The sequence below is a fragment of the Macrosteles quadrilineatus genome, unplaced genomic scaffold, assembly GCF_028750875.1.
Source record: "Macrosteles quadrilineatus isolate MER2022 unplaced genomic scaffold, UCM_ALF_1.0 Scaffold_1__1_contigs__length_201487025, whole genome shotgun sequence".
Classification (NCBI taxonomy): domain Eukaryota; kingdom Metazoa; phylum Arthropoda; class Insecta; order Hemiptera; family Cicadellidae; genus Macrosteles; species Macrosteles quadrilineatus.
This window is the reverse complement of record NW_026542594.1, coordinates 1,799,669-1,812,954: the sequence shown is the minus strand read 5'-3', so window position 1 is coordinate 1,812,954 and position 13,286 is coordinate 1,799,669. Positions and strand designations below refer to the sequence as shown.

The 13,286-nt window shown below is 34.2% G+C and overlaps 1 protein-coding gene across 3 annotated transcripts in view; it reads right to left on the bottom strand.

The window, feature by feature from the left end:
* Window positions 1-3,827: 3,827 nt before the first annotated feature.
* LOC128983220 (protein pangolin, isoforms A/H/I/S-like) overlaps window positions 3,828-13,286 on the bottom strand; it is a 254,079-nt gene continuing 244,620 nt past the window's right edge. For 2 of the 3 annotated variants that reach the window (XM_054402449.1, XM_054402457.1), the window contains 3 exons: window positions 12,961-13,129; window positions 10,389-10,458; window positions 3,828-7,821 (listed from right to left, as the gene is read on the bottom strand). In XM_054402449.1, coding sequence (XP_054258424.1) covers window positions 7,326-7,821; window positions 10,389-10,458; window positions 12,961-13,129 — 735 coding nt within the window. In that variant the 3' untranslated portion in view covers window positions 3,828-7,325. Of the gene's footprint in view, window positions 7,822-9,253; window positions 9,357-10,388; window positions 10,459-12,960; window positions 13,130-13,286 lie in introns of all 3 variants that reach the window. The other variant, XM_054402440.1, reaches the window with a different exon arrangement.

The window sequence follows — 13,286 nt, the reverse complement described above, 5'->3', positions numbered from 1 at the left end:
TCAAATTTTTAAACTCATTTTTTGCGCTTATCTTTGAGCCTATTTAAATTTATAAAGGGATTCTGCACACCTACAGGAAAATAGCTTTCTAACGGTATGCGTAGATTTTCCCTACGATGCACACGAGCTGAGAAAAAAGGTTTTAAAGAAACATGCTTGCTTATTAATATATAGATAGATAAGTACAACTGAGCACCCTGAATATTATATTTTACTTATGTCCGAAACATGTCACTTCTTTAAAAAAAATATAATATTCAGGGTGCTTAGTTGTACTTTATTTACTTAAATATTTAATATATCAGCAGCCCTATTACGTGAACACCTAAATTAAAATATATATATATATATATTTATATGTTTATATCTATACTATTATAAAAAAGAGGTGGTTGCTGTATGTGTGTATGTGTGTATGGGAAAAGTAAACTCGAAAAATACTGGTCGGATTGGGCTGAAATTTGGCATGATGATAGCTCACATTCCCGATTAACATATAGGCATATTCTTATTTCAAAAATCCTTTCGGGCTCCGCCCCAGTGGCTCTGGAGTTTCCCATGTTAACCTTATGAGAAATGGAATTATTGAATCTTAACAGCTGTTTCAATTAAACAAGTTGGTTCTGTTCTATGATGTTCAATAGCATTAAAGTTACAAGGATTACCAACAGGGTGCAGCACTATTATTTCTTTTACATTTATGACAACAGCTAATTTGCAACCAAAAGGTGAGTGAGCGTAGCGAACGAACTTCAACCTGGAGGCGAGTTAGCGTAGCGAACGAGCTAACCTGAAGGCAAGTGAGCGCAGCGAACGAGCTCCAACCTAAAGGTGAGTGAGCGTAGCGAACGAGCTCCAACCTAAAGGTGAGTGAGCGTAGCGAACGAGCTCCAACCTAAAGGTGAGTGAGCGTAGCGAACAAACTTCAACCAGGACGTGATTGAGCCATGCGAACGATATAATCTTGAAAATTAAGAAGTTAAACGGGGCAAAGCCCGCGGGTTACAGCTAGTATATATATATATATATATATATGTCCGTTAGCACCATAACTCAAACAAAAATTATCCGATTTTGATGAAATTTGGTATTAACAAGTAAACCTACATTTATTCAAAGATCGGACCATGGGAACGGGGGTTTATGGGGGGTTTTATGGGGTAAAAATGGGGTTTTCCCTTTTTTGACCCTAAAAAGGTAAAATTTTTGAATTTCTTTCCCAACCATTTTGTAGAGCTTAAAAAAATAAATAATTTAGTATATTGAAGCATTGTTGTATGCCTAAGGGTTTCGGAGAAAATTCAAAAAAAGGCAAATTTAAAATTCCCATGTTATTCTTATGGAGAAAATGAAAACTGTTGTAGTTGACTTGTTTATGGATATATTTTGATCAAATTTGGCAAATTTATTTATTTCATCCTATACTATTGACGTTTGGTCAAAAAACACTGTTTACCTTCCCCGTAGCAGCAAACCCAAGCACTCGTTAAATCTAATGTTATTTAAATTGGGAATAAATATGTCTTACTTATAGAAATATTTTAGTAAAAATGTAATCAGACAAGCTGAAATTCGCTTAGTCTGCAGGTTTGCTGCGGCGGGGGTTTTTACATATACTGTTAAGTGTGTATGGGTTAAGAAAAGCATACACTAAAACCTTTAGTATCTAATAGTCAATGATAAAACTTAGGAATTTTAAATTTAAATTAGCAAAAGGAAGCAGCAATATATCTGCAAGCCACAAGTTGAGACAATTTGCGAGCTTGCCTATGCTGTTGGACACACACTACCAGCTGGGAAAGTCGCTAAAATCACGCTCTTAAGAGTGTACATTTTAAAACTGTTTAAGTGAATCAATTAGCCTATGTATATTTGGTTTAATGTTGCTGAACAATATATCGGTCAAAAGAAAGGGCCAGTGATCGGACTTGTTCAAAACCAGGAAATTGAATAACTGTTCTCCTTCTGTACCTGATGCAAATGAACCTGTTATTTCTGTTCAACTACCTTCAGTAAGTTCATGAACCTCAGAAGAGACAGTTGATTTTTGAAGTACTTTTGAACGTGATGGTTACACCTCTGGAATGCCTCAAAATGTATTGCAATATAAGTAAATATTTGTTTTGATTTGATTGTTATTGTTTTTATAATTTTTTTCTAAATGGTGAAATGGCATGATGGAAGGAAAATACATTGTGTGCTATTACCGTCATATGCTGACGTCACCCAGGTTGCAAACAAAAAATCAGCTGATTGTATTGTGGTGAGTCGGTGGCTCAGTTGGTAGCGTCACGGACTTTGGGCCCAAGGTAGAAGTGTCGTGGGTTCGGATCCTGGTCACTGCCACAAACTTTTATCAGTACAGTTCACCTTTGTACTGTACCGGCTCACCCCTTGCTTTGCTGGATACGTTCCACGCACAGATCTGTAGTCTATGTGGACGGGCAAATGCAAGGTTAAAAGAGGCCACCAACCTCTTTTTTAGTAAAAAAAAAAAAAAAAATATAAGAATACATTTGTTTTGATTTGATTGTTATATTTTTTAATTTTTCTAAATGGTGTTAAATGGTGTGCAATCTGAGTGACGTCAGCATATGACGGGAATAGCACGCCTGTTTTTTTCTTCCACCATGAGGTGAATCTACAGGGTGTTTTTTTTAAAAAACTTGCATCTTTATTTATGTAAAAACCGCAATAGATAGAAATATGCAGTTTGCGGAAATCATCTATTGACGTAGGGGATCCCAATTGTTTTGAATTCTACGTTACATTCACATTCCCCCCCTGCCCCCAACTTAATTTTTTTAAATAGCAAGGTACCCCTTGTGACATATTAAATAAAAGAGCATAAAAAAAGAAAATATTTGATGAAAAAAAATTGAAAATCGGTTCATAAATTTGCAAGACATTCCCCCCCCCTCCCCGGAACTTAATTTTTTTTAATAGCAAGGTATCCCTTGTGACATATCAAATGAAAGAGCATGAAAAAAGAAAGTGTTTGGTGAACTTTATTTTTCATTTGATATGTCACAAGGGCGGGTACCTTGCTATTAAAAAACAAGTTATGGGTAGGGGAAAAGGGGGGGATTATCTCACAAATTCATGAGCCGATTTTCAATTTTTTTTTCATCAAACATTTTCTTTTTTCATGCTCTTTTATTTGATACGTCACAAGGGGCACCTTGCTATTTAAAAAAATTAAGTTGGGGCAGGGGGGGGAAAGGGGGGGGGAATGTGAATGTAACGTTGAATTAAGAAAAATTGTGCCCCCTACGTCAATAGATGATTCCCGCCAACTGCATACTTCTATCTATTGCGGTTTTTACATAAATAAAGATGCAAGTTTAAAAAAAAAACACCCTGTATATACAAATCCCAAAGTACCCAAGAACTTTTGAGAAAACTAAAAGTCACACCCCCATAAACCATATATTTAAAATTTTTGTCATGAAATTGCCCTTTGAGGTGTGATGTTCCAGTCCAGTGAGCTGAAACCCTACTGGACTGATGCTGTTTTAGGGCTTAGTTCTCTTCAGCCAGTTATTTTTTTAACATTTGCTTAATTTATTTACAACGTAAGAAGCGTGTAAGATAAAAATGAATGAATGTGTTGCATTGCCAAGTTAAAAATTCCATTAAAATAAATTGAAATTTCACTGAAACCTTAGATGACATGGGTTTCCTCTGTATTGCTTTTACAATCCAAATAAACATACCGAGCCAAGGCACAGTCCCCCAGTACTACGTGATATAAATACAAATAATACCCAGCATACATTGGGACATGTGTTGTGATAAACAAACAGGAGAAAATAAATGCAAGGATAATCAATATCAATACATCTTTATTATGGTTCTATTGCTTCACTATGTCGGTTCGATGTATAATAAATATTGGGTTACTGAGGATTCCTGTTGCAAATAAAAAGAGCCAGGAACAAAACATGGACATTGCTGTTTACGAACGGTACAACAAATGAACAGAAGTCAGAGGTCGTCTATAATACAGGAAGATTGACAACACTAAGTATGGCTAGAATGTTCTTTTCCATAATATAGATTTATACATAAAAAGATAATGAATTAGACAAGACTTACAGTAAATTTCATTCCTAAATGTAAATAACAAAAACACCAACAAAATGGCTGACTGTAATTACACACGGGTACAGTCAATTCTATTACAACTGTCAACTATAAAGCCTAAATTGTATAAAAATTTATTTAAATAATTTGTAAAATAAACGAATCTCACTTTTAACACAGGTATTAAACAAATAGATTTTATAAATACACCAGCTTAGAATAAAGCTTTTAGCAATTGGTTTTCCAGTCTGATTTCCAAAGAGATCTATTTACACTATAGAAACATATTAACAAATAAGTACATTGATACATAATCGATAGATAAAATTTAATTTCTTTTGCTAGACGACTCGACTTGAACGATCGCCGAGAAGACGGGTTCTGAGGAACCACGATCTCCGATACAAACTACAAAACCAATGCTTCATCGTAGATAAATACACAAATATACACTATAAAAATATAAAGAACACGCCAAATGACATTCGGTGGAAATCTTACAAGGGGAATCGTCTTGATGGTAAAGTATCACAAATTAAGTAGATCGACTAAATGAAAAGCTGCGTACTGTACTCCTTTTCGGCCGATACAAAATGAGTCTATCGCTAACAGAACATCTTGGCACTTCGTTTTAAAACACATTTAAAAAATTAATCCTATACATTTCTACATTAATTACATAATATATTTGGGAAAAATACAAAAATAATGATGACACGTATAGCACGACTTGAAGAGCATCTGACATAGAGTATAAAAAAGTAACAATGGCTTACGTCGATATTATTTAGTGAGCATAACACAACTGAGTCAAAACTTGACATAAATCACATGGCTTAAATGATAGCAACAACATTTTAAGTTAGGATTAATAAATGGTTTACTTAATATAGTAACAAAAACAACAAAACAACATATTTTTGATTAGCTAGAATATGTTCTATGTGTTCCTGTGTTTATTGATTGTTGGACTGAATTTTAATGTTTAACATAACATAATTATTTTTTTTTAATTACAGTATACACAAATGGATTGAAAAAATAATAACCAGAAAAATTGAGGTTTGGTATGTTTATTACTGAAGCAAAAACTAACAAACAAATATTGCACAATAACAGGTGAGATTTTATTATAAACGAGAAATGTGTATTTATTATAAATTATACAATCACATGAACATACTCTAATCCATTTTGTACATAGGTAAAATTATACAACTAATTATTACACAATTCCCCAAAAAACATATCAAAACTTGTTTGCTAGATTAGAAATAATTTGAGTTTACATTGATTCACATCAGGCCTCACATTCCATAGGGTTCTTGCTAGTTCAAAGTTTTTACAAAATTTGAAGTTCAATTATAATAATTTATGATTCTTGTTAATTGCTAGTAAAATTCAAAGAATACAATAATAATAAAGACTAAAAATACACATGGATTTTTATAGACATAAAGAGATTTTTAAAAAGTCAATGGGTTTTTTAAAGAAATCAGTTGCCATACCAGTTTTTTTTGTCGGTATATCATTAAGTGCATTGTGACAGATTATGTACTATAAAATACAAATTATAGAACAAAATATATATTTTTAAATATATCAATAAAATATTTAAATTCCTATGATCATTTAAGAAAACATCAGGATGAAAGGCTTGGTTGTGAGGCCCAGATATGGTGGGAGATCAAAATTGATAATAACTGCCAAATCAAAAATAAATGGGTTCCAGTATAGTAACTATAAAATGAAGACCTATTCATGACATTTTTATATCAAAACCTGGAAATACTCAATTATCTTTTAGTATAAATCTTTTAATGCATACATTTTGGATTGATTTGAATTCAATTCCTTGTTAATAACTTGTATCAATGTGAAATTGTTTTCTTACACAGCATCTTATTATTTACTTCACCATAAATATGAATGTGATGTTGAACATGTGATTAGATTACATCTCCCATAGAATTAACATTGGTAATCCAATAGATTAGTCTTCATATGTTATTCTTCATAAGTTTTATGAATTCAGCAAGCTAATATTTTCGGATACTAATCACAAAACAGTAATTGTTTGGTAAGAAAGGATCCTTAAGGGTTTAAAAGCTATCAATAAGACTACAGTAAGCAGTGAATTGCTTATGAGTAACAATAAATGTTTAATACTCCCAGGATTTGATATTAAATCCTTGTCATACGTTTTTATAAATATTTTGACTATTTGTATCTATTATAGACAAATTATGTTAACTTACAGGAACTTAAATACTCGTCGAGAGATCTCTAGGATGAGCACAGAAACTAGGATGGTATACACATAAAACACAATAATTTTGCATAAAATTAGAAAACATTAATTAATATATAATCCTGAGTATTCTTGTAGGTTGGATCTCAATAAGGTCAATCAGTTAAAGTAAAAAAAGGTAATTTTTAGGTTTAAAAGTGTTTAACTATACTGAAACACTCAACACTTTTTAACACCGATAAAACTACACCACTTCCATTCGTACTATCACACAGTTTGTATTTTACAATGAGCTTATGCAGCGACAAGCCACATCTATGTCCGAGAATCATGTGTTAGATTGAGACGGTTGAATTACATTTTAAATGTTATTTCAATTAACTAACTCTAAGTTAGTAGTCACTCATTGAATTTACCGCCTTGATTGTAAACCCAACAGGTGTACAAAAATATTTTAAGGTTAATTTAAAAGTTTTGAGGGCTTTCAATACTATATTTTTAAATATAGTTACGGCCGTGAAATTTTTTTAATGTTAAAGGATTTTACTTGATATGATTCACCATACACCAAAATTTAAACTTAATAGTAAAATAGGTATTTTCTAATGGAAAAATAATTACTTATAGGATTAATGATTGTTCTTCCCCAAAACAAATGATTCCTGGACAGAAGAAGGGCATCGATACATCAGTACTCAAATTAGGTACAGTACTGACTCAGAACCGGCGACTGCGAATTTTTTAAAGGAATGTTAAATTATATGTCTGACGACAAAACTCTTCGAAGTAACAAAGCGTAAGATTGTCGTCAATCAACAGCTGAAAAAACTGTTTCTGTCGTTAGCGGAGGGAACATGATTCTTCTCCGACTAGATGTTCTCACTTCTCCGCCAACTAGAAATTCGCAGCTCCGGTTCGACTACGCTACTCGCTTTTCAGTTTATTCGAGAACGGGTCGCCGATAGGATTACCGTTCTTTTTCCGAACGCTACGTGACACTAATGACGGCTCTGCTTGAACCCGAGTCCTTGCTCGACGGAGCAGATGACGTCGAAGGAGAGTTCTTTATACACTTGCCTGTGAGCTGGTTAACACTGAGCGGGTTGTTGATGTCATGGGGGTTGGTCCCGACAGGGTTGCGGGGGGGTGGTGCAAGATGGTTGATGAGTAGCGGCAGACAAGGGGCAGGTGAGTCCAGCTGATGAGGTGTGAGAGGTGATTGCAGACTTAGGCCGCAGGGGGAGGCCAGAGATACGCTGGGGGACGCTAGACTAGCCGAAGGGGAAGGTAGGATCATGGAGGGAGAGGTGAGACTGCTGAGGCCGCTCAGGCCGCCAGGCGAGCTCACACTCTGTTGGAAGCTCTCTGTGTCATCGTCAGGAGGCGTCGTTGCTTCGCCCACACTCCCGCAGCTCCCCAGGTTGTCCTCCGACTGGTTACCATCGTCACCACACTCCATGTACCGGATGCACTTCTTCTTACGTCTGTAAACCCATTATTAGAGTTATTAAACGAGATTAATAGTATGTTAGAGAAACAGTCCAACACCATGAAAGCAGATAAAAACTTTAAAATATTTAAACTTTCTTTTATAGCTTAAGAAAAGACAAATTAGAACTAAATTCAAAAGGGAGACTGTAAGACAGTTGCATAGTGACACGTAAGAAATAAATCCAATCAACAGGATTAATTTAATAGCTATAACAATTTAAATAGGTGAGTTTAACAGTAGGTACATATTTTCTTATGAGACCCAGTTAGAAAATTGTTTCTTATATAATGGGGAAAAAAAACTCTTAATGATACTCGTTCCTCCTGATGCTAAGAAAACAGCCATCATCAGTATTAATTCATTGGGGGAAAAAGTGTTAAAGATTCCACAACAATCGTACTTAATTCAAGAAGGAAGAACACTAGATCCGATATAGAGATTGTCAGGAACATATGAACGATGCCTAAATGAGCAATAATAGTACACATAGAGTACTTTGGGTATACTCATTATTTTCCTTCCAATCTGCTTGTTCATGATTAAGATTGGTATTTTACTGCACTTAATTGATGAATGAACAAATAGCATGCTGAATGATAAAATGCATGTGAAATAAATTAATGACAGATCAATATAATAAATACTGTCTCTTTCATAAAATGTTTTGTTCAAAGTTGTTTTTAAAGTGAATCATATAATTTCTTATGGTGTGTAGATATTTCTATTGTTGACAAACCATCTTAATGTTTTTAAATTGTAGTTATTTTGCTGTGAGAAAATTTAAATAAAAATTTTACAATAATAACTATTTAACTTTTAACTTCAGACCAAGCAAAATAATGATAGGCCGATAAAATTTCAACACACAATTGGTTAAAAACAAGACTTATTTAATTTCAAAGCATAAATCCCAGAAATTACACTTGGTGAAGTGCAATGCATTGTGAACAGTTAGAAAAGACAGAGGTCACTTTAAATATAGGCTTATGGGTGCTTACATGCAGGGAGCATTGGGTCATGCAAAAACAATAAAATTGATTCCTACGACATGTTAAAGAAATGGCCATTCAAATGTTAAAACATTGAAGTCTGCTGTTAAATATTACAATGTTCACATTATAATCAAAACAATGAGATAAGAAAACTAATACTAATATAAAACGTAGTATTATTGGAAAACACAACAAAAAGGACGTAAATACGGCGATAAAAACGAAGACTGCAAAACAAACTCCTACAACCATGCAAATCAGTAGTAATATAAGGTGTCAAATCGAAATCCTAATCTACAAAAGACAACGAATAAAACCAAAAAAAGAGAAACAAAACAGATAATATTAATTCATGAACTCTAACTGATGAACAGTCAATCAAACACACAACAAATAGACTGAATGTAAACAACGACAAGGAAAAGGACTCACGAAATCCTAGAGATTAACATAGGTCGGTTCTTGAGGGGAGGCGGCATTGCTAGGCCCATGATGGACCAGACTATGGACCAATCCTTGCGAACTAAGCTCGGGGCTGTTCACAACAGAACCACCAGTCACAACCACACAGTAATCACTAATTACCCACACCCAATACCTCTCATATCCCCATTACAATCCTATCACCACCAGTCTTCAATCTTTTCTCTGTGGGAAGACACTCTAATTTACCATGGGCCCCTTTCTCATTGGTACAGCTTTTAAATCACAACAAATGCTTGGTAAAGAACCTATTGAACTAATAAAAATTGGTTCTAATACTCTTATGGCGTAGGCCTGTCTTTCCACACAGATAAGATAAACACAGATTTGTTGTTTAAATAGAACCAGGGGCCACTCTTTAAGATCTTGGAACGTTGGACTGAATGTAAATGGCCAACAACCACGAATCACACGTAACTCTCTACTCTGATCTAGCAACTACTGGTGAAGGTGTTCTAAGTCTACAGTAGATCTACTTTGAGTGACCCCTGTCATCACGCACACACATGGTTCTACTTCTGATCAAAGGCCGCTAGAAATCATTTTTCATTTTCTGTACTTTGTTAAAGCAGGGATAGGTTTATATGCCTTCTATACATGTCACCACAAAATTGAACTACATAACATCGACAAGTCCCAAAAAAGGTAAATATACTAAAATTGAAAATTGTTAGGGGAAACTATTCATATACAATTTGTCCCTTATTTTAATAGATACTAACAACAGAAGTGACTCATGGTTAAATGTATAACCCTCATTTACGAGGCAAAATAAGTCAAAACTCCCAGCCACCCGGTCTGATAATCAGGATCTACTTTGAGCGTTAAGCAAAATTATCTTTAAATGAAATCCAATGATTGAGCTATCCAAACTACATCCATTACTGGGAAAAAACAGCGCAAATTAGGAATTTTGAATTTTTAGTTTAGGAAAATACTTAATTCCTACTGATAAGGAGAATAAATATGTAGTTAATACGTGACTTTTTTATTCCTCAATTTGGTTGTTAGAAAAATAACTTCTAGCGGCCGATCTGACCATGCGGCCACCGAGTACAGTCTGGTGATTTAACAAGCGACCTACCTGCACGGCTTACACCACTGGCTCTGCTGGTCCAGACCATACCTCGCTCTGCATTTCTTCATTGAGTTACCTGTCAAATATGAATCAGTTAGTATCAATCAGTCATAGAACAGCTGTAGTCTAAACTGTTTGTCTCATTGTTAAATAAGAAAAATATTTTAGATGGGACAATTTAAAAAGTTTTGATTATAATTGGCTGTCACCTATTCCTCAATTTTATATTAAGATACAAATATTTTGTGTCTAATATTAAATTTGTCGTCTTAGATATTAAAAATCTTATGTTCTTTCCTAGCCAAACTAGTTCAATGTTAATATACTAACAAGAAATGTCAGCTATTACATGCCGAATCTAAATCATCAACATTATAGAAGAGCCACAACATACAATACATTTTTGCTATTAAAGAAATTATAAGATTCTATGTAATTAAATATTTTCTAAAGATTAATTCGCAAAAATTTGGTTCAGCTTTCTTAAGAGTAAGGTTAATGGCCTTTTGAATTAAATATGAATACATTAGTGACGGGAATGACATTTAATCAAATTTGATGGAGATAGAGAATGGCCATTTAAAACCACAGAATGTAACTTAATGATTCTGGTTTGTTTATTCAATAAATTTGAAGGAAGGCAAGTGAAGTGGAGCCCAGTGAAGGGCTCTTGGCTCTCCTCTTATCAGCTGTTGTGTAATGGCAGTGACTGACTAACATTTCTAATGATGCGATTGCACTCATGTTCTTATTTCTTAGACTTTATTTTGGTTAACTTTTTAAAAGTATAGGTACTTTAGTAGTTAAATATATTGCGTTTAATTCATTGCCTGAGATATAAAAAATAAATGTTGTTGAAAATGCACTGACATAAGGGTAGTTTAAGACAAATCGTAAATTAATACTTTTATTTTCAATAAATGAATTCATTTTAACTTTAGTTAATTCATTATTTACTACAATTATTTAAAATTTATGGCCTGTGGCTTCATTTAATATGACAAAACTTATATCATGTTATCAATATATTATTTTCCATTTTTTAGCTCGCAGATTGTTTACTCTATTTAAAAACTTTGAGTTAAATTTTGCGATTTATAAATTAGGCCACATTACAAAAGAGTAATTTAAGGGTGATTTCAACTGATCTCTGCAATATTTTATAATTTTCATGGGATGCTTAATACATTCTTAAGCAAATAGTATGTCACTACAACAGCTACAACTAATATTCCCAGCTACAGTTTATTTTCAATGCCACAAATAATACCTTAGTGTATACTTAAACTAAAAAATACAAACATGCAACAAGCAAAACAAGCAATCAACGTAAAAATATGAGCCTAAAATAAAATATGTCCTTCATCAGAAAGGCCAACCAACCACCGCAGATAACGTTCCATGAAAACAAAACAATCTGATATACCAGCAAAATATATTGTAAATATAAAATATGAAATCGAATACGTTGAAGATATTATAATAATTTAAATTAAAGTCAAAATATGTAGAAGACGACGAACAAAATTTAAAACATGCAACAGCCAACAAACACCCCTTAAAAGAAGCAAAAAAATTGTAAAATGGGACACATACTGACACTGTTCCATAGACAGTTCATTTTCTGTAATAAACATGTATAACAATAGATCTTAAAATGTTAAAATTAAACCTTTAATGAATCTGATGAGCTGATCAACACTGAATGAATGGAACAGTATCACGGATACGTGCGTCGATAGGGATAAGGAGAGGACCACGAGGTTTAAAAAAGAAAAAACAAAGAGAAAGAGAAAAAGAAGTAAAAAACCGACCAGTAAAACAAGCCAAGTAGAATAAATAAATGAATAAAATATAGAATAAAAGAAATTGGAAGGAAAGGAGGTTTTGATAGACGAAGGGTTGCGGGTACCTCCTTCATTGGTTTCTTGCTTCCGTTTCCTCTTCTTGGCTCGGTTGGTGTTTGCACGCGAAGACCAATCCGGATAGAGCTGCATGTGCAGCTGTCTCTCACGTCTGGCCAGTTCATAATATTTGGCCTGTTCGTCCCGGCCTAAAGCGTGCCACTACGCATGACACATACAACAACAATTAATGACCTGTTGTTAAAATTTTGAAACAATAGAGTTGTGATTCAATAAAGAAGCGGAAGAAAGATCGAACAGTATCATCTTGGAACTATTCCCCTCGTCCAGTCAGTGCCGTCGTAAAATCTTAGATTGTAAAGACCGAATGTCAGAGAGGGTAGGACTCAGAGAGGGTTTGGGAGTTGGTTATTCCTTTAAGGGATGCGTTTGTGGCTAAACATCTTATCGTTTTTGTATCAGGCGATTGGTTGGTCGGTTTTCCGAATTGTCAGACAAAATAGCTGCTGACACACCCCAAGCCTTGCGCGGTAAACTTTGACAAAACTCAAGACAAATACAGCAAAACTCCACTACATCTAACTCAAAATCTATAGAAATCGCTCAGATTGTCTGTACTAAATCTACATTCTAGATCTTTAGTACTACAACAAGAATTTTACAAAACGAAACTTGGGGTATATCTAAGCTGCTAGCACTGAGTCCGAAGCTACCTCCTGAATCCGAGATGGGAACTCGCTCTTTCTTTCGCTTCTTCTTCTTCGCTCCATAGCCGTAATTGTCGCGGGCGCTCCAGCCCGGATACAATTCCATGTGCAGTTGTCTCTCCTGCCGCGCCTTCTCGTAATACTTGGCCTGCTCCTCACGCGTTAACGAATGCCACTTCACAGACACACAAAACAATCATCTTCTCAATAGTTACAATATTTTTATTTTAATAATTTCAGGTTAATATTTTGTATTGCAAAATATTATTTATGTAAATTGTGTATACATACTGAAGTTAAAAAATTAAATTCAAAACACCTCAGCCCAAAAC